Source organism: Cloeon dipterum, chromosome 4 (genome assembly GCF_949628265.1).
Source record: "Cloeon dipterum chromosome 4, ieCloDipt1.1, whole genome shotgun sequence".
Classification (NCBI taxonomy): Eukaryota; Metazoa; Arthropoda; class Insecta; order Ephemeroptera; family Baetidae; genus Cloeon; species Cloeon dipterum.
Genome location: NC_088789.1, coordinates 9,601,861 through 9,623,858, shown reverse-complemented (window position 1 = coordinate 9,623,858; position 21,998 = coordinate 9,601,861). Strand labels below are relative to the sequence as shown.

Sequence of the window (21,998 nt, the reverse complement as noted above, 5' to 3'; positions counted from 1 at the left end):
CTTTTTGAGCTCTAAAGATGAGAACCTTTATTCTATTATTCCCTTTTCAATATTTTTTGAGTTATATTTTGTTTAAAAAATCCTTACTATTAGTTTGAAGCGTAAATTTTTTACTTCCTTCTACGGTAGGGAAATCAAAATTTAATAAATTGTGCAAAGAGATGAAATTTAGATCATTTTGGATGTGCAAAAATAGTCTATTTGGCAAATAAAGTATCGATTATTATAATCGGTAATTGAGAAGCAAATAATCGGTTCCTAAGCATTAATCTATATTATACATATTATAATACATATGTAACTTTTATTTACTTCTGGCATTTTTTTATCAATAGAATCGTTGGTTAAGAATAACCATTTTCATTAAAAATTTTCATAACAATCTCTTTGTTGAATATTTAAAACATGTTAAGTTTATGTTTTAGAAAATGTAATCAAAAGTCACAATGACGAGATAAATATGCACTTTAAAAAATATCATTGATTGAGAGAGATTGAAAGTTAAAGTAGAACTTAACATGCTTATTGGCCCACTCTCACTGTAGCGGTTTCCGCACATACATACTGGCGTTTACAAGTTTGTATCAATCTCAACCTATAGATGTCGCTATTCCTGTATGATAAGCTCTTCTCTTATCGCATCCGCATACACTCACAGCCATCTTCTAGCAATGCAGCACTGCAGCAGAAGTGAGTTCAATTTGGTTTGCACATCAGCGAAATATTACAAATTTAGTTAACGCAAGTATGTGGGGGAACCAGTAATCAGGCAAATAATTAAGAATATTTTGCATTGTTGGCTTTAGCAAGTTGTTCCTTGAGTTTATTGTTTGTGGAACAGCTAGTTAACCTCTACGATGTGAAATAATGAAATCAGGACCGACAAACAGTTAAATTTCAGATTGTGCCAATTTCATCGAAAATTAAATCGGTTTGTCAATGATTTTTTCGCTTGTTTTCGATCTCTTTTTTCACGATTTATGAAATGTGCGAATTGTGAGCTAAATTTCCCTTCTGGTATATAAATCATGATTTTTAAGAATGAAACAGTGCTGATAATTTGATGCGAGCTTAGGAGCTGAATTTTCTCACAAATTAAAACGGCAACCTTGAAAAATTTAAGCTTATTCCTATTTTCAGGTAAAAATAAAAAGGATTTATCTCCCGAAAGCTGTATAGCTTTACTTGAACAACAACTGTCTGTAATTGGTTTCTGTATGCAATCCTTAGAAATAATTATACTCCAAATGAACACTATAATATTAAAAAAATAAAACAGCAAACCATCAATTTTAATATTTGAGCTCTAAAGGGAGGTATTTATTTTCATTGAATAATTATTGTTTGAAATCATATTTGCGTTGGTCGGTGTGCGTTTCGTTCAGCGGCGGCACACCGACACCGACGCAACGTTGACCGAGAAGGCTTCAAAGAATAGGACTGCACCTTTGATGTCGCGGGCAAGACGACACACCTGGATTGCGGTTGACAAATTTCGGACTCGACAAGCATAGATTAAATGGACTGCTAGGAGTGGCGAATGCGTTCTGGGTGTCGCACAACTAAAGCATGAGAACGACTCGTCAGCGAGCTGACTGAACAAACGGTTATTATGCACTTTTCTTTGGTGATGATATTTTTGTGCCGCAAGTTATGCTTAATGTCTTATTAAGAAATGCTATAAATGTATAATTGAAATTTAAAAATGAAGTCATTGTCTAAAAAAATATATTTGGAAATTACTAGTACGTTATGAAATGGCGACGAGTAAAATTTGTATAATTAATATAATTGTTTCCAGAACGCATCTTTTAAAACTTAAACAACGTCTTAAATTATCTTTGCTGTATAGTAGAATTGATTGTTTCATGGTAAAAAACCAAGTTCTCTCGAGAGATCTACTTATTATTTTTATTGTATTAAAGTGGTTTTACTATTATTGTTAGAAACATTAAAGTTTATCATGCCACTAGTATATGCTGATGATGAGATGAAACTTGTAATAGCGTCAACGATATCATTCTGGTCTATCGAATTTCCCTCCAAACAGGCTAAAGTTGTCGCGGTAGGTCAGGAAAAAAAAGAACGGATGGTCGCAGCGGAAAACCCGTTTACTTGTCATTCTATTTATGGCGACAGCAGCTATCCATTCGGAATAGAGAAAATTATTTTTTTTTAAAAAAATTCGAAAATAAAATAATCACCAGTTGAAGCAGCAGCAACGGTTCCCTCCTCATTCACCTCAATCACTGCCTTTTGAATCACTTTGCTAACAATCAATTTTTCAGCAGAAATGCCTGAAAAGTCTGGCACTTCAAATATATCGGCAAGACCCATCTGCAATAAGATTTTAATTTTACTCGATCATAATAAAATGTAGATAAAACTGTACTCTAACCTCACGAAGGTAGGGTTCAAGCTTGATGGTTGATTCGATTTTGAACTTTGGTAAAAACACATCTACCACTGCAGTGGTCATTTTCGACATTATAGACTTCAGATCATACAGCTGGTCGATTTGCTCTGTCAGTTTATACAAACCATCATTTTTGTTTGGCAAAATCACAAGCAAGTTCATATCCCCTCCCTGAAAATTGAGTCCGGAATCATAACTGGACTAATCGCGCTACTTTATTTACCTTGTAAGGTATGGCGATGGCCTGGGCGTCGAGATCAGGAAGAACAGCGTGCAGATAATAGTCCTTTTTGTGCATCATGGGCACTTTCATATAGATTTCCCGGTATCCCCAAAAATATTGAGTCATTTTCGTATTCTCTGGGTTGAATTGCGATTCCCACTGGCCTTTGAAATATATGGCGTTCAGCAGAACCAGCCGGGTGTTAATTTCAAGAGGCTCTGTGCAAATACAATTCATTAAAGTTAGCGCAATTAAAACTGTGAAACATACCATCAAGCAACTTCTTGATCAGTCCTTTGGTCTCGGCATTGACCCAATCGTTAATTTTCGCTCTGGCTACCTCTGGATGTTTGAAATCCGCGTTTTCCGCGGAAGCCAAAAATGACTTTGAAATGAGCGTCACGTAATCAAGTGAAATACTGATGTCCTCTGCTGCAAATGCCTTGTTGGCAATCGACAATTCAACCCCATTCAATCCCTATTAATTTTGGAAATTAAAATAGCTGAGAGCCTGGAAAAATAACTTTTTCACCTGCAGGGCAAATGAAACAGCTTCAAACTTGGCTGCAGTTTTGGTCAAATTCTCGGGAAACTGCAGTGCTTTGGCCATGCTCTTACGGGTGTGAGTCTCAGAACCAGCAAACAGCATTCCCAATGCGAAAAGGCAGCTAACGGGTGATGAAACAACATTCCCTTCAATTTTTCCCACCGCCTATGGAACTCAGAATTTCACAAAATTGTTTTTGAACTCTTCATTAACTCTCACCTGGTAAAAGCTTTGGCTAGCAGCAAAGACAGTCGTGTCGAGATCGGCCATTTTTACACAATTGTACAAGCTGCTAGAAAGTTCCTTTAAGTAGTAGAGAACTGGTTGTCTCCCGACCGCAAGAAATTTTAATCAACTTTGTTTACTCTTATTTCGGTTTATGCCAAGGGCATTTCAAGTTAAATTTAATTTCTTTTAACCTTTTAGGGAAATTTATTTCGTTAGTTTTAAAGGATGTGAGGAAACGGAAATTTGGACTGAGGTTAAAAGATAATCACAAAAAGTTCCGTTTTTATATTTAAGTAGTGAGTGCTATGCAAACGTGTGTCATGAGATTGTACTTTTAATTTTCGAATTAACTTTATTATGCCACATCTTTCATATCTATAATTATTAGCTTTCTTTTCTTCAAGGAATTTTCCGAAAAATACAATTTTACGTTGGAGTGGTGTTTTATTAACCTATTTTGAATTGCAAAACATCTTATTTTTTTTATTTTTTAGATATATTTATAATTCCTCAGTCCAAGTTTGTCATTATCAATTTAAAATAATATTTATATACGTAATGAACGATACAAATAATTATCAAACTAATCATTTGTGTTGAAAATTAGGATGAACCACAAGGGCTCTGAAACGTGCTGTATGAAGGTGTACACTCTGAATCGCATGCATGAACCTTTTTCAATTTCTTCCTAGCTGTCTGCTCGCCGCACGGGTATTTGGAGCGCCTCCATCAGCTTTAGATTTGGTTAGCGTTGAGCACAGCAAATGAGGCGCAGGTCATCCTTTGGAGTGCTCCTGGCTGGATTTTTCAGTTTCAGCACACCGCGTTGCTCTTCTTCCAGGTGGTTCAACCATCAAGAAGAGACTGTCGTGCCCTTGAAGTCAATGTGCGATATTGGCGATCTCCTCGCCCCTATTGATCCTGGCGATGGCATCCACTTTCTCTGGGAAGAGAGAGGACGCATTTAACTTAAATAATTTTCATCCTTTATTAAAATCACTAATGAAATTACCGTGCATGGAGCATATAAGAAGAGATCATAATATTAACTTCAATTAGGCATCGAATGTTTAATGCAGTCCTCATTTGTCCGAAATGCGCGATGATTGCTCTGGAGTCGTCCAGAGGAGCTTTTGCTGGGGGTCTGCTGCTTTTCAACGTGATAGTGTCCGACCTGCTGGGACCGGTTAAATCGCCGATAACGTCACTCACTGAAGGAAAATTCGTGCTGCTCTCGATGCGGTGCAGGGAGCACCTCCTGCAAGGCAATCTGGACACAATTCTTGCAAAAGCAGTGAAGTGCCACGTCCTCGACCTGACCCAAGACTACTACTGCACACATCATTCACCGTCGGCGGTGCCATCTTCGAGTACAGCGAGTACCAAGTGCATTCGCAATGTGCACGTGAGCAGCGACCTGCGGTGGATCAAGCACACAGATATCGCGAGAGGCAAGGCGGCAAAAGTTTTCTCGTTCGTGCCCGCGCCCTGAACGGATGCACTCTGCGAGTGAAGCGACTTGCTTATCAGCCTATGATAAATCCATTCATGTTTTATTCAACCCCACGCACCCTTTGATGAAGACGAACATAGCAAATTTCGAAAGTTTACACAAGAGAGATATGTGCATGGGCGGCACATTTCTGAGGCGCCTAATAAAGAGATAATGCCCGTCCACCAGCAGCATTGCTGCACTGACATGACTTTTTACCGTAAAAGTTTGGACGGCAAAGCGTAGATGTACGCGATGGCGAAAGTTATAATCGGCCTAGAGATGTGGAATTCGGACGGCAAGCGCCAGCTCATTCCACCAAGAGCGCGCACTGACCTCTGCACTCATTCGTTCTCGTTTCCAATTGTGTGAAAAAGTGGAAACTCCTCAAGCCCTCCCTGTAAATCTATCCTATTTCCCAATTTTCAACGCTATGTAAAATTTTCTATAGTTTTTAAGTCACATTAATACACATTTTAAAGAAATAAGAGCAAAAAAGGCAAAAATGGTAGCAATAAAAATAAAAAAACGATCAATAATTACAATGGCAATCTCACGCCGCACTGAGCCTCAAAATTCCAAAAAATACATATTTAATTTGGCTTGTTCCAAGCACGGAGACTTCAACCCTGAGGGTATTTCATGCTGAATCTGCGCATATAGAGATATTCTCTGGATTTTTTCCTCGCCTCCTTCATTCAAATTAAAAGACGCGCAAATATTAAAATTTTAAAAACAAAAACAGGACAGAGATGGATTAATATTTCATCTTGCTTAGTTAATTCAGAAATGTTTTATTTGCATACACAAATTATCAAGTTATTCTTTACCTCTGATCGAATCATCTTCCAAACATATATTTGCTCAAAAAATCATTTTTAAAATATCGGCAAACCTTTTTATCCTAATTTTCATGTGTGTTCAATTATTTAGCAGATCACAAGAGACCTAGATCTAACGCGAGTCTGTTCAAAAATATGCCGTTATAGTCAACAGTTGTCGTCGGCTCATAATCAGGAACACCCCATGCTCCTTCATTGCCGTTCGAAGCAGGAGTAGTGTATGTACTGGGCGTTTCTGTTGTTGTTGAGAAATGAGCTAAAATTGTATGATGTCAATGTTAAGCGTTCTGTTAGTTGATTCTTGCAATTATTATACAGTCAAGTAAAGCAAAGCTCAGCACTGATCGTAGTTGACTTATTTTATCGCCGTTTTCAGCAAAAGCGTTGGGGTTTTTGTTAAAAGCTGTAATTTTTGCGCATAATAGTTGTGAATTTCGCCAAGAGACTTTCAACTACCTCCATTGTATTGGATTCTGTAGATCATATCCAGAATATTTGACAAGTCACTTCCGATGTTGCCTTGTTGATTTAAGAAATCGTACCATGCATCAATACTTGCGCTAGGTGGTGGTGGCGGAAGCTTCTGCTTTCCTGTTACAAATGAACAATTAAACTTACTTATAACCATTTTAGCCAATAAAAATAATTAACAAACCATTTTTGAACGGGATAAATAACCTGTCTTGATTTGGTCGAACAAAATCGTCACATGAAGGCAAAAATCCAAAATATATTGGATTTTGGCCAGCAGTTTGCATAGCTGGCTCGGAATTTTCGTTTTCACTATCGCAGAACATGGTAATGTTCAATATCTTGATCCAAGATTCCGGGTTTCCGACTTCATTGTCTTCATCATCATATCCTTCATAGTTCTCTTCCTCATTTAAATCTTCAGTTTCATCCCCCTCAGATTTTTCATACTCAACTTCATCTCCTGTTTCTTCTTGATATTGGTCACTTTCATATTCCTCAGTTGTATCAGCTTGGCGTTTTTCCCGATTGAAATGAAAGTTTGTATCTAAAATGAATAGCATAAATAGAAAATCTGAATAAACATTCCTTTTCAATTAGAAACTCTAAAGCACACTACTCCGTCTATACATCACCATGTGTACGCCTGCGAAAATTATGTGTACGCAACACGCTTTAACAAATCGTCATACTGGTTGCATAAACTCTATCGTATCCAATTCTCAATTTACAGCTAAATAGGCATAGAAAAGAATAGGAACACAATTTTAAAAGCAAGCGTACATGAGCAAAAGTCAAGTTGGAAACAACAACAGTTATTAAGAAATAAAATCAACTAGCGGCTCCTGCTATTTTTATTAAAACTTTCAAACAATCGAGAATGCTCCCATTAAAATTAATACTTTATCAACAGGTCGACAATTATCAACAACATATGAACTTACTTAGGCAATGAAAATTATTATAATTCTACGGGTCAATTATACTCAATTACTCAATATACGCAACACCCATGAAAAATGTGGAGAGAATTGTAATAATTGACCATTTCCAATGTAAAATTTTGAATAGTTTTATCCATGCAGGTAATTTGCAATATCCATTCATATTAAATTAAAATTCTAAGGTAATAATGAATTTTTCATAAGAAAAACATTAAGAGAAATACGCACGTGGTATACGGGTTGGGTGGCTACGAGGAGTGTAATTTGAGGGAAACATTTTGTGCCACGTTTTCGTATGCTCTACATCGACGACTCTGTTGTTTTAATTGTCTGCCATCTGCTTTATTTTAAATTTTTATCATATCCTCATACTTAGATGAAAAATTATCGCGATTTAAATCAGTTTTAAATTGTTAAACGTGTTTAGAGCTTTTTTCACATATTTTTAACATATATAAAATTAATCAAGTACAGCGCTTGAAGTTAAATCAAATGCACATCTCATTCAACTGCTGTGCACAGGATGCTTCATCTGCCTACTTACCTCGATATTCAAGGACCGACGCGTGTGATGCCGCAAACATGGCCACCTGTTTCAACAAATGGGCTCATATAAAAGCGATGCCTTCAACATACGCATCAACGCTCAAACAACACTACACTGGTGCCCTGCTGACTGAAGATAATAATAATAATATTGTAAAATCCGTAAAATCTAATATAATGTGCCTAACTTTGATCATAAAAGTGATATATGAATAAAATCGTAATTGGGTAATTTGTTTCTGTAAGTGCGCATCAAAGAGATTTGAAATATTTGGGGAGATAAATATGCGAATAAATTTTCTACAGTGTGAAATAATACCCTTCATCGACAACTTGCAGTTTAAAATTTTATTTTCAATCATGCTCACTAGCATGGAAAAGGCAGACTTTTGGCACCAGAAAAGGAGGATAAAATTGAATAAAATGAAACATTTTTGAGAATAGATTTTATCATTGAATTAAAAATTTAGATATTAAATACCCAATTAGTACGTTTTGATTTTTGGTTAAGCAATGAACTATATCTGACAACCTTTTACCCAGACCAATTTTGTATATTTGGCATAAATTTCCTTTTAATAATTATTCTATTAACAGAGAGACCTAATTTATTCGAGAATTTAAAATAATAATTATGTGATATGTCCTACCCTCGTAAACTTTATGATCAAGTTTGTGAAATTTGAGCTACAAATATTAGTTCAGCTCCCGGTGACAAAACAGCTAGAAAAGTATCTACTAAATGCATGTTTAATTTTATACTTACACAAACGACTATGAACGTTGAAACAGATATTAACTTTGCAAAACGTTTGCATGGTAAATCCATTTTGATGTACCATAAAGGCAATATTTCCAAATTTTTCAAAAAGTATCAAGTGTTAAATAGTGACAGAAGCGCAATGGCGGAAAGTTCACCGGAAAAGCAAAACTGTGAGGCAGGGTCTACCTGCTGCGTCTCTCCTCACTACAAACTGTGCTACTCGCAAAGCCATTTCCGCTGCACGTGACTTTCCTTGCTGTTCACTAAAATATTACTAAAGCTCTCTTTGCCATCATGAATTTGAAACGAAAAATCGATGAACGATACACCCCAGGAACATAAAGGGCGAACGGAAGATGATTTTTTTATTAATGAAGTTACGAGATTATGCTGCTTTTTGTTTCTGGACGTTTCTAAAATCAATTAATACGTTTGTTAATTTTAACAGATTTATTTAGCCAGCCGGGTCGCAGTCGCAAAATTAGCTTAAGGAACATTTAAAGCACAATTATCAATGACTAGACAGTTTAATTTTTTAGTCTTAAACTCTTAATTTATTGGTTCAATAATGGAACAAAATGACAATAGAAATACACGGCTTTTGAAACAATTAATTAGTATCGAAAAAGACTCCAACATTTCATTGAGACTTAAATTGCACCGAAACAAAAATTTCCAGGTCAAGTGTGTGTAACCATTTTGCCAAAAGTACATTTTTTGTTGTCCTTCTCAACTTTTAGAAACAATGACATTTCACATGCAAATAAACTGTGCTTTTCTACAAGTTGGTAATTGTACAAAATCTGCATAGCAAACATATTATGATGCAGCTGGAGAATAAATACTTGATGAATTGAATTTCAATTAATTCACTTTTCTTTTTCTGGATTCCTGCAAAATCACAGAACGTCTGTTAGGAAAGAACCAAATCCGAATGTGACCTTGATGGGGTTCCAGTAGTATTGATCCCATCCCTGCTTCGTTGCTTCTAGCTCACTGCAAGGAACAAGGAATTTAGATAATAGTTAACTAATAAGGGAACCCTTGGTACGTTCCACTTTAACATGCAATTTTATGCCTCAAAAATGTAGACTTACAAAAAAATAGAAGAAAATAACCAATTATAGTAATAATAATTTTCAATCTTGCATCATTTCAGAGTAACAAAGCTGAAAATTAGTATGGCGCTTTGTAGGGACTCCCCTTTTCAATTTATAACAGTGGAAAATAATGTTATCCAGTCAGAATATTATTTGGTATGCTGACGCTGACTATCCTTGATGAGACGAATCAGTCGATATTTAATTTTTCTGACAATATCCTGAATTTGATTTTGTATTCATTGGACCAATTATTATTATATAGATGCTCTACAAGAATTAAATTTTAAAAGCAATTGTAACAACTATTTAACAGTTAAGAAACAATATTTTGGCACTAAATCCAAGTTTGGAAATATGTATAAATAATTACTAAATTAAAAATCAACATTGGATTTATTTTAATATATTTTCAAATTCCAATATAATGAATTGTGAAAAACCTTACAAATTTTATCAGCTTTAAGAATATGTGTAAAATATTAATAGTTATTAAAAAATTTAATGTTAGAGACGCTCGAAGTCACCTCTGTGATTAAATCGCCTAGTATTAAATTTGGCAAAGTAAAAAAATGACCCATCAATTTATTTGTTTGTCAAAAGGGAGTCTACATACTAAAAATCTAAATGAATGAACACTAAATGTATTTATAAATTCCCTTATAAGAAATAGGGCCAGTTACCTGCTTGGAATGCCACTGTGCTTGAGGATGATAGTGGTGCCCTCAGGCTCCTCGTCAAATGTCAGCTCTACAATTGATCTAGCTCCACTTGGCCAAGCCTTATTTTGCCAATATTGCTTCACTTTAATGTTTTCCTCCTAGTAAAACAAGTTAACCGTTTGAAAACAAATCATTAGATTATAAGCTCACCAATTCGATAAACTCCCCAAATATGTTGCCACCAAAGAGTTCAAATTTACCCTTGGGAGCTGCCTCAAGCTTCACAGGTCCTCTTGTGAAAGCTTCTAGCATCTAGGGGAAAATCTGAGGTTACAATGTTCACCAAATTAGAGAAACACAGCTTACTCTTTGATCGGTGAAGCATTTGTAAGCTTCATTGATTGGACAGAATAGACTTTGGCGAGACTCGAATGAAGATGTGTCTATGTTCATGTTCTTCACAGCACCAGCAAGCTACAAATACGCCACAATGAAGCAAATTTATTTGTGACCTATGATCCACATTTAGTACCTGATTGCGAGTAGTGAGCTTCACAGGCGCCGCTGCAGGTTTTACAACTTTGACTTCATTTTCATCTTTCTTCGGTAAGATCAGACCTTTTGAATATTCTAAATAAAACACGTGAGAAATTTTCAACTAGAAATAAATGAGTATATACCTTCTTTCAGGGCACTGATGTATTCAGTTATCTTTTCTCGTATGAGCTTTTTGCCCTCATTGAACATAAGTTGTTTCATGTTGTATGCAAAGTCTGTGCTTTCCTCCACAGTTGGCTCGACCTATAAAATGAAGGTCAATTAAAAGGAAAGAAAGAAAAGGCTGAACTGAAAATACATCAATATCTTCAATTCCGTTCTCCTCGCTCAGGTTTGGGATAGTAATCTTTCCTTTGCATTTGAGTTTTGAATCTTTGTCACATTGGCCTTCCCATTTTAATTCCAGCTGCCAGTCGTAGAAAAATATGAGTTTCCCCTTTCTATTGTTGACAACAGCTTCCCCTTCACACTTGTTCACTTCTTTGATTTTGGCTGTGCCTGTTTGATGATTGATGAAATTAATAATGCGAACAAATAATATTACTTGAAATGATGTATGGCAGACTCACCATTTTCGCCCAACTCACACTTCTCGCTAGGATAGGGATTAACATTGAATCTTCCCATCAGAGCGAGAAGTGTGAGTGAGCGGAAAGTGTGAGCCCCCCATACTAATTTGATACTAACCCTTTTCTCCCTCAACAGTCAAGCCGTTGAGCAAGTCCTGCAGTTTGCTCTGAGACCAACGGTTGGCATTTTTCTCAGACCTATTGAATAACAAATTGATGAAACGGCCAGGCTAGGCTTATCAAAATCAATGCTTACCAGTGCCAGTTGTTAACATTGGTAGCGTCTGGTCTTTCCTCAACAATCCACCGTGGATCGCCTTCGCCCCACTTGGCCATGTTGGGCAAAACTTTTCAGCTATGTGGGAAGGAACAGGCACAAAGGTCAACCTAATAAAATCAATTTTCCAGTATAGTAAGTTGTACAGGTAAATTTCCTCAAGGTAAAATTGTGAATCTAATGCTTATTGCATATAATATATTTTCAATATTTCGTCCTGGTCCCAGTAAAATTGCGCAACTTTCAACAAACACCCAAATTTTCACTCTCGATTTCGAATTGATTGTTGCCCTTTTAATGCAACAAGGAAAATCGCGTTTGGTTGTTGAGAGTTGCGCGATTTGACCGGGACCAGGACAATTTTACATTAATCTACATACATATCATACATTAAAAAGATGCAAAAATTTCGACGATTTCATTTTTTAAGACCGCAGTATTTTGAATGAAATCAAATTTTATATTTTTATAAAAAAATAAATAGAATAAGATTTCATGCTGCAAATTTCAAAACGGATTTAAAAAAATCTACACACATTAGAAAGTTTATGTATGAACGTAAACAAGCACAATAGTACACGAGTTCCATCCATGTTCCATCCGTGTCTATCTACATTATTTTGACCCTATGAAAGTACTCTCCCTGGTCATATGAAGTTTTTAAATGATCCAAAAAAGTGTGTGCAATTTCTCACGGCTAATTGATGCGAAAAATACAATCGCCAATGAACTTACCACGCGACTTACGATGACTGAGTGATCTCAGAGAGCAGAGGAAATCGCTAGTTTCTAAGAAGTTTCCCGAATTTTCTGGATGTTGTTAAGGCTCAAGCGAATAAAGGAGCATGTTAAGCCGCAACCAGCAGCGCATGCCGTTGTTCGTTTGTCAGGGATCAGCAAATAATTTAAAACCGGTAGGCGGTGATAATAACCATTAAACATGCATCAAAATAAAAGAAAATTAGTCGCAGAATTTACTTGACGTGTACATTTGGAATAATTAAATAGGATTATAAATTTTTAGTTCTTGATTCTTTCCCAATAGATTATTTTCAGCCTAGGGTTTTCTCTTAACAACCGGTTAAAAAATCAGAACATGAACTTCGCACCATCTGTCTGCAGGAAAATAAATTTTTCAAATAAGGCAAGAACTGTAGCGCCTCTAACGGACAGGTAAAGGAAACAAAGACAAGGTGCGGCTCCGCCCAAATCCGGTTAAGATTTTTGACACGAGATGTCTCTTCTGGCGGCACACCGCACACTTGTTGCTTCTTTCTTGGACAGAGCGAACGGTGATGTGGATAATATATTTGTGGCTTGATTCATCGTTAGTTTGATCGAGAATAAAACATCGCTTAGGATTACAAGTCAAGTGAATCAGCCGATCGGCTTCGTCTCCGGTAGACGTACCAAAAGCATGGCCACCTTGTCGGTGAGTGTTGTCCTTCAGTTTCACCCCTTTTACGCGGCGATGCCCCTAAGGGGTGTGTATGGCTGGCATTCGCCGCCTTTAATCCAATTACGACGCTGGCTAATTGAATAACACGCAAACTAAAGTGAGTTCGTGGCCGTCGACGGGCCCCCAGGGGCCGGCCAGCGGCCCCGAGCGGGTCTCTACGTGTGACCCGCACTTGGTCCCCACCTGTCAGGTTGCTCCGTCGAGGGCAGGGCGGTTCGCGGCAAACAGCAGGGTTGTAATCTGACCGTTGGATCAAAACATAACAGTCTTTTTTCTCACGCTCAGCTTTGATTTATGTTAAAATTATGCTAATTCCACGATTTCGTCGCTGTGATTTAATTTGCATGAAGCGACTTTAACTGGTGCAAATCGAGGAATTTCATTCACTTAGAATTTGAAGATCAACTCTTTGAATGAAAAATAGTCATGAAAAGTACACCAACTTATCATATTCTGGCATTAAAATTTAAGTCTGTGTAGCTGAAAATTTTCGAGATTGAGAACAGAATTGTTTTTAAAACCCTTGTAAAATTTGAAAACTTATAGTTGTTTAAAAAAGTAAACTTAGTGCATAATTCTGCCTGCAATAGCTTTTCTAACTTGCAAATTTGATTTTGAAATATTGTAGTTGTGTACTGTTTGTTTCACTCAATCATTTCAAAACATTTAATTAATTTTGTAATTTTTTATCGCAAATTTATTTTTAAATAACTTCAAAGGCTGATGCACAGAAGAAATTCATGTTTTTTTCTGTCTTTGGACGTTTCATAGTTTCTTCTACTTACTTCCTATTGCTTTTAACAGAATAGTCGTAAGCTGGTAGATGATATATCATTGTATACAATTAAGCAATGCACCAGGTCAATTATTAATCACAATTATTTAAAAGTCTACAAAATACTTTTTTCTCGTACTCATTGTTTAATATACTCATCAAGTTTTCCTGTCTATACAAACATAGTTAATATTTATGTTTATACTAAAATATTTATGCGTAATCCCCTCTGCTGCCCATCCTGATTTATAAAACAAATTTGCCGAGATTTCTGAGTTTAAAATCTGAAAATAAATCGATTTTCAATATTCATTGCCTCATTTTTTATATTCATCAATATTTTCCAACTTCAATTATGGCCATGTAACGCTTTCAAATAGCACAATCAATACAAAATTTGTATTTAATATGAAACATATTGCAAATTTTGCATTCAATCGACGTGGCAGCTCTATGCATCAATTTGCAAAACAGCATTTTAGGTGGTATTTGTTTCAATAAAAACACGACTGTGACACAACTAAACTGCTTTTTTAAAATTTTGAGCTGCTTTCTTTCAAACTCATCGAACTGCCAAAATCATCAGTTCTGTGAACTGCAATAATGTCTGAACATCAGTGTAATGCATCGTAGGAAACGTTCGTCGAGGGAAATCTGACGTTGCAAGACAAAAAGCGACCGAATCTGAGTTCGTTGTTCTTGACTGCCGCCTGTGAGCATTACAATTCCATTTTTACGCTAATTTTTCACCGTCTGCCGTCCGTTACAGCAGATTGTTGTGCGCGCAAATCAAATTATGCAGCAGGCGTAATCACAATAATAATCATAACGACGTACCCAGCCAGCTAGCACCGGGGCAGAGAAGAATTCCAGTCCCGGAAAATTGCGTGTGCGGTCGAAGCGCCGGTTTTAATTAATTCCGTTCCGACCACTTCATATCATCCTTTATTGCCGCTGTTCTGTCGGAAAAGCCATCTTAATTGGATCCGTAATTGTCAAGAGATGCCGAATTTTTATTGTGCTAATTATGAGACTATAATCGAAAGGCGGGCGGCAACGGTGATTTTAATGGCCGAACTTTCCTCGCAACTCATCTCCTGCACTTAACTTTCCAAGGTTTTTTCACTTCATAAATAATATTTTTACATTTCAAGGCTAGATAAGAAGTAGTACAACTAGAAAGTTTTATTAAAAAAATTTCAATTACAAAGCTGCAAGTGCGCTCATTGCATTGCTACAAGATGCAAGAAATTTCTAATTCTAAAAAACTTTCGCATTAGTTGAACACTTTTACTCTCCTTTAGGTTTGCTTGCATGTATGTATATTGCAGGTTTTTAAAACTTAGACACAAAATAATTCTGCCAAAAAGCAATGTTTACTAAAATTAAAATAATGTGACTTGATGAGGAATTATGATTTCAAAACACAAATGTCAAAAAGAGAAAGTAAAAATTAACTTTATTAATAAAGGTATTGTTTTAAAAACACGGTACAATTCATATTTAAGTCATTCGCTCTGCGCGATACCTTTAGCAGGGGATGAATCCGTATCCACTTAAAAATCTTCTTGAATATTTAGATTCACTCTCTTCACATCTGAAATTTAGTTATTGTTGTCATGCATTCTTAAATTGTTGGCTCTTAATTTCTTACAACCCACATTGAGAGACTACTGCAGTGCTGCATTGTTTCATTTTTCTCCACCGTTGACTGTTGTGCTGCCTTAATTGAATTGCAATTAAGGAAGTTTCGTGAAGCATGAATGGTTGTATGTCCACGCGTCTCGTTGTGAAGGTATTATCCGTGCTCGGTGAGTATGTACTGAAACCTTTCCAGTTCTACTAAGACGGTTGGCTGTTGGTTTCTCTTGAGTATGAACTGTGGAAAAAATTGCGCCACAAATAGTGTAGCTCCATTGCGTAGGGTTACATTTTTTTTAGTTAATTTGGTCTTATACGCTAATATAAAATATGTATATAGCGTTAAATATTCAGATATTACGCAAGGATAACTTAATCTTGAGTTCAAATATTTTTTTATAAACTATTGAATCGAGTTAAAACAATGTTATCAGTAAATATATGACGGCCCAGCTTCTTGAGTTATTTGTTTCGAATTCTATAATTGACTCATCTCACATAAAAAAATCGCACTGATTTTGTGGTTGTTTAGTCAGCTTGCGACCAAGCAAACAGAATCCAAAGAATTGCTCGTGTGCGATGCACGCGGCAAAGTGTATCGAAATTTGGCGCCAATCTCGTGAGTGAAACGCTTGCTCGTAACCTTGAGCCGGGTTGGGGCCCTCGTTCAGATCCTCTATCCAGCATCCGACTCCTCTGATCCTTAAAACAGTGGACCGAGCGGCACGGCAGTAACTGACCCTGTAACTTGCCGCAGGCTATTTTATCAAAAAGCAGCGTGGCTCACTCTGCCGGCGGTCGGTGGGGCGGCCGGCCGGCTGCCTTGTGGAGGCTGCGCGCCGCTCCGCATCTCGTGAGGAATTTCCATCATCACAGCACGCCGCACCATGGCAACTTATAGCATACGAGCACCTCGCCTATCAATTCGGTTCCTGGACTATTTTAATTTAACTCTATGAACACTCATAATTTTCCTCTGTAAGTTGTGCGACACATTAGAGTCGTGGACTACCGTTTGCTGCCTTTATCGGCTTTTTTCGGAAAAGCTTACTTCAATCTCAAAATTTTTCTTGCTTTTAAGGTAGTAGTGCTACTTAAGCTGCTGGTTTAAATTGGTAACGTCATTTTCCAATCATAATATACCAGCTCGTAGACTTCAACTTTAATTGGAATGCTTAAGTCAAGGTCACATAGTACCACAATCATAGACACATTTTACACTTACACATCTAGTTCTGACACCTTAAATTTGCTGGAGTTTCCATATGAGTTTTCTTTTTTTCCTGCTTTTATGACATGCTGAGTGATTTAATGGTGGAAGTAATTTGTTTAAGCCAACGTTGTCTCAAGAAAAGCAAACAGCGCTCTGCTTTATGTGATATTTTTAGAAAAGATTCCGCTGTCTTTAAAACAAACAAAGTCCTCTTGTCTTTTAATAATAAAAAGTCATAAACTATCACAGAAAGAGCGACGCGGCTGTTGAGAGAGAAAGGCGCTCGCAGGATATTCAACTCGCGATGCTTGGCTTTTATGACGAGGACCACAGAATATCAGTGTACCAAAAGTGTTCGAATTCCCCGAATGTCTACTGTAAAACAAGCTTTGGCGCTTTACGGCAAGGGGATTTATTTGTCGGCTGAGGGAATAATGTGGTTCCTTATTCAAGAACAGGATTCGCGTTTCAAGAGAATCAAAATGGAGATGACGTGATTGATACATTATGGCTGAATTTTCGCTATCTTTTTACCGTTCTGTGACTTGATTGATTTGGCAGTTCCTTTAGAGAACCTTTCGTTTTACTTGAGGTACCGTGTGTTGGATGAGTTTAAACAAAAATTGAATAATGTTTAAAAATTCTGGCGTTATTAATATCTGTTATCTTATACTAGAATTCGCCGCAAACACCTTCACGCAATTTTATGACAGCAATACTCCGCAGAAAATTTAATTTGTATGAAACAATAAAGCGCAATAATTATAGATACGCCTTCGCGTAAAATCATATTTTTGCCGAAATTTGCATATTTTACAACCTCATGGAGCTCTAGGAGTAGGTGTCGGTTGAATGAGAGACGAGGACCTCAAGTTATTATACTTACTTAATTTTGAATACAAAATCAACAAGAAGAGGTCTTGAAATCCGCAGTGTTTGTACTTCATGTCATGACTTTTGGAATTTATTTTAATGATATTTATTGCTCTGCACAATTGTTTGGAATGAAATTGAGTCTATCTTTATTATTATAATTTATAACAAATTATTTTACATTAATTTTGTTGGAAGGTAATGTATTATTTTTTCTTAATTAGAATAATATTTGATTTGGAAAGAGTTAATCTGAATCGAATATTCTGGAACTTATTTGAGAAACGTCTGAAAATGTCTAGAGAAGTGGTGAGAATCACCACAGAGCCATGCACAAGGCACTGTCGTTCCACTAATTAAATTTGAATGCTATTATATCCTTTTCGAACATGCATTTTATCAACGATCGACGTCAGTTTTCGCCATGCTCTCATTAATCCATTATCAAAACAGAGCCCCGCCCGACGCGCCCCTTCCTAGCGAATTCCTAGGCCTTCGCGATAATGCGTTTATTCAGCATGAAATTAGCAAACGCTAAAAATAATCCCCCTTGAATCACAGTAAAAAATGAACTGCACTTCTCACACACGCACTGCTCTCGACTGCTTTGAGCAGACAACACACGTGCTGCCTTGTTTCTTGAAAACACACCCCCACTTGAGTTGGCAGCTTCGGTTTATATTTTCGTTAGAGGCCGTGGCCATCTCAGTTCGGCTCCAGATGGTGCAGTGCACGAACAGAGATTTGAATGTGACGACGCTGTGACTGTCGCAGGACATAGCGCCCTTCTGTAAATCCACAGGGCTGCAATCATGATTTACGCATCGCCTTATCAACAGCAGCCACCGCGGCAATCTGACGTCAGCATGGACGGTCTGTATATTACTCAGCATTGTCAAAAATTTACACGCCCTTGGCAAATAATTCTTGAGTGCAAGCGCGATAATGGATGAATGGGCGCTGTTCATTCGGTTTATTGCATCTATTGCGAGATGCAAGTGAGTAACGAGCACATTTTTAGGAAAGATATAGTGCTCGCCCTGATAAGTCAAGGAAATTAACGATTTATATTAGATTTTGCTTGCGACAATTGGAATTGCGCTATATCTTTTAGTTTGTCTAAAAGGAGCCTCTCGATAGTAAGATATCATACACAAGAATTGATGATCCTGGTCACACAGATAATTTTGTGGACCTTGCAAATGAAGAAGGATGCAAATAAGATAATAGTGTTAACTGAAGGCACAACTGTCGTTGCGCCAGCGCTGATGTGTAAATGATTAAGTTAATGCTCGCCACTCCTCCTCCGATTTTTTTTGTTTCGTTTCTTGACTGGTGATATTCTGGTAAAATACGGAGGAATATATTAGTGAAATAAAATTAATTCTACATTCACCGTATTGTATGCCTTAAAAAAATTGCGCATCAAGCAGCACTTAGTAAACGATGCAAACGTAAATTAATATAAATTAAAGTTCCGTCTGGCTGTAATCGTAGAGCTCTGTTGTATTCGCTTCATAAGATCCATTAATATTTCAAGTTAGTACAAGAGAAATTTACATAAATTGTACAGTTAAAAAGCACTGTTTTGTTACAAAATCTACTGAGCGTCTCCTGAGCACAAATCACACACAATCAGCACCATCAATTGTGATATAGCAATGTTAAACTTAGTATGCAACACTGACTTCTGAACATATAATATACACAAATCATTTCTTAACTCTGCGAAGAGACTGCTTACTCGCCTGCTTTTACGATCTTCTGCGTTTTGAGTTATTGCTCGAACACATGGGGGCTTACATACTTGCTGATCCTATTGCCTCACTCTAAACAGGAATTTTATCTTAACCCGTATACGCACGCAGGTGAATCACTGCTCACTTATTTGCTTTGTTTGGTATAATGAGGCGGCGGCTTCTTTCTCTTGCTCATTGCGTTTCGTTTGGAAAGCGCTCGAATTTAACATCAGTTCTTCTGTTCAGTCGTTGTTATCAGTCTTTATATTGGGTTTTAGTTTAAAGGCCCTTCCGACAAATCCCCACGACTCCATTTGTTTCTGGCAAAGAACATTGTTTTCATTAGACTCGTCGGGATTTGCTAATGGTAAACGCAGTTTGGATGTTTAGATACAGCAGCTTTGACACCTTCACTAATTACATTTTACGGTGCTGCGAACCAAACAAGAGGCTCTTTTTAGTCTCAATTACTCGTGCCTTTTAGGGGAGGGAGGAGTAAATGATAACATGTGTGTCTGCCTCTGAGGGAGAAATTCGACACTTAAGTTGCAAACGCACAAATCTTGAACAACTTTAAAAGGGAATTCGCTTTAATTTTGGAAATGACGGTGGAGGCGCCATAAAAAAACTAGCCAAGATGCCAAGAGAGTTGTAAATTTTGCGCTTATCAGGGGGAATTAACTGTTAGTGCCTTGAAATCAGCCAGTCCTAAAGATATCTTTTTGAGCTGTGTGTTGTAAAAACTGCCGCCAACATAATACAGCTTCCAAAGTGCCAAACCATATCTGTTGGGTAAGTCGTCATATTAGTTTACAGCTCGAACTATTTTCCATAATATTTGTTTATAAAAATTTTATAAATTACAAAAATATTTCTTTAATTTATTTTAATATATTTTGCAGTGTTTTTAATTTTAAAAATGACAATTGTGATGAGTTGCGAATTGCTATAATCAGGGATTCAAGGGTAATTAGTCGTATTGTTAGGCGGATAATGAAGTTGCACGGCAACTTCAATAACAAGACAACAACTTTGCTGATTAATCGCATTCCTTTTCGGTTTACTGCACGTTTCTGCGTGTCGCAATGCAAATTGATTTGCATGCCAATCGTAGAAAAAGCCAATTATGCACGATAATCAATAACAGAAGCATGTAGCAAACAAACGGATCTACACACCTATTTTTCTCTGTCCCTCTTATTCTTTAAGCTTAAGTCACGGAAAAGCAAAATTTTGCTCCTTCAATTTGTTTCCGCCGCGGTCGCTGGGTGCAATTCACACTGGCCGTTAAGTTTAACGACACTTAAGGCGCTATATGATTTATATGTCTAGTCTTTCGTAGAACCACCGGTGCGTTGATCGAGCCATAATTCTTATAAATTTTTACACGAAATCTCCAGCGGGCGCTGAAAAGAACAAAGCGAGACGCGTGCTCGAGTGGCTCGCGCCATCCATCTCGTCGTCATGCATGTAATTAGATTCTCCAATAATTACACGCTCCAGACGGCTCCATCGACGAGCGGTTTATTTCAGGATCGCTATCGCACCAAGTTATGGAGCAAAAATGCGGCGAAAACGCCAGCCGGCGTCAATTTGAAGTGAGCATGCTGGTTTTTAATGCATTTCCCGCCATCCGGGCTGGCTCAAGTTGAGCTCTCGATAGGTGGTCGGTCGGTCTCAAGTGAAGATTTTTAATTGTGGGTGTACTCAACGCACGCCTTCTCAATTAAAACCGTTATCTTTCTGGATCCCAATTTTCGTCAATAAGATAATGCATTTCTGGGAATGCTGTTTTGGAGGGGATCACCAGCGTCATTAGTGCATTATTAAATTTGTAGATGTGAAAAATGAACTTCATATGTCTATAATTTTATATGTTAAATATTTATCTAGATTATTTACATGAAGTTTAGTTTCATTTAAAAGACCGATAAAAAAGTGTTAAAAGTGCTGAGGATTTATCCCCATGTCTCGTTCAACTAGGAAATTGTGTGTTTTGATAATTATTACATTATTTCTTGACGCAAAAGTGTAGTAAGGAATTTGGTACGCATTGCTCACAATCAGTCGACTGAATTCATTTTTAAAACTGAGTAATGGCGTTACATTGTGCAGCGCATCCGCACCCGTCCCAACATAAATTTAGTGCATTAAAGTCAATTGCCGAATCATGTGCTGCGTTGCTAGGCTTGACTGCTTCGTAAAGTAATACATATTGAAGAACCCTGCTGCTAAACTCACTAGACAAGATGACAGAGTGCGAGAGGCGTGAACGAGCAGCACTTGTAGCTGATGACAATCATCATTAACAATTAATTGGAGACATCTGGTCAAACGATACGCCTCATTTTTATCACCAGAAGTCTAGTAGAGTCCACCGCTTTTTTCAAATAGAGTTGTATAATCATCTTTTTGTCTGCATAACTCTGCAATGAATCCTTTTTCATCCGTTTGCCGTTAATTACGTTACGCACGTTTTTCCTTTCTTTGTGTGTTTTTTTTTCTCTCTGGAGCTGCCAACAAATTGCTCCGCACGCGGACGACCTTGAGCTTGCAGTCATTGGCATTGACTTTGAGGTATTGCCGTAGCACTTTTTAAAGGTTAACATCAACAACCTGCTTAAAGTTTGCACAAGGTTTTTGGGAGAAATGATTGTTTC

General features: G+C 37.1%; 4 protein-coding genes across 5 annotated transcripts in view; 1 reads left to right on the top strand and 3 right to left on the bottom strand.

The window, feature by feature from the left end:
- Positions 1-1,884: 1,884 nt before the first annotated feature.
- On the bottom strand, positions 1,885-4,314 carry LOC135943087 (serpin B4-like). The gene is made up of 7 exons (XM_065489494.1): positions 3,406-4,314; positions 3,172-3,351; positions 2,910-3,117; positions 2,640-2,857; positions 2,399-2,587; positions 2,205-2,337; positions 1,885-2,142 (listed from the first exon to the last, which is right to left on the bottom strand). Exons 1-7 carry the CDS (start codon positions 3,454-3,456, stop codon positions 2,018-2,020), a joined length of 1,104 nt encoding a protein of 367 aa, XP_065345566.1. The 5' UTR covers positions 3,457-4,314; the 3' UTR covers positions 1,885-2,017.
- A 1,374-nt stretch (positions 4,315-5,688) lies between these two features.
- On the bottom strand, positions 5,689-8,670 carry LOC135943089 (uncharacterized). The gene is made up of 6 exons (XM_065489497.1): positions 8,476-8,670; positions 7,708-7,753; positions 6,404-6,766; positions 6,205-6,339; positions 6,065-6,151; positions 5,689-6,004 (listed from the first exon to the last, which is right to left on the bottom strand). Exons 1-6 carry the CDS (start codon positions 8,536-8,538, stop codon positions 5,844-5,846), a joined length of 855 nt encoding a protein of 284 aa, XP_065345569.1. The 5' UTR covers positions 8,539-8,670; the 3' UTR covers positions 5,689-5,843.
- Positions 8,671-8,998: 328 nt separating this feature from the next.
- Positions 8,999-12,519, bottom strand: LOC135943527 (activator of 90 kDa heat shock protein ATPase homolog 1). The gene is made up of 10 exons (XM_065490096.1): positions 12,374-12,519; positions 11,618-11,748; positions 11,480-11,559; positions 11,091-11,290; positions 10,915-11,035; positions 10,767-10,864; positions 10,601-10,708; positions 10,445-10,546; positions 10,256-10,392; positions 8,999-9,468 (listed from the first exon to the last, which is right to left on the bottom strand). The coding sequence occupies exons 2-10, from the start codon at positions 11,695-11,697 to the stop codon at positions 9,372-9,374; spliced, it is 1,023 nt and encodes a 340-aa protein (XP_065346168.1). The 5' UTR covers positions 11,698-11,748; positions 12,374-12,519; the 3' UTR covers positions 8,999-9,371.
- Positions 12,520-12,890: 371 nt separating this feature from the next.
- kst (spectrin beta chain, non-erythrocytic 5 kst) overlaps positions 12,891-21,998 on the top strand; it is a 36,195-nt gene continuing 27,087 nt past the window's right edge. Inside the window, exon 1 of one of the 2 annotated variants that reach the window (XM_065489492.1) lies at positions 12,891-13,070. Coding sequence is in view for 1 of the 2 variants with exons in the window: in XM_065489487.1 (XP_065345559.1) it covers positions 18,412-18,472 (61 nt within the window). In the remaining variant the exon portion in view is untranslated. Of the gene's footprint in view, positions 13,071-18,308; positions 18,473-21,998 lie in introns of those variants that run through there. The other variant, XM_065489487.1, reaches the window with a different exon arrangement.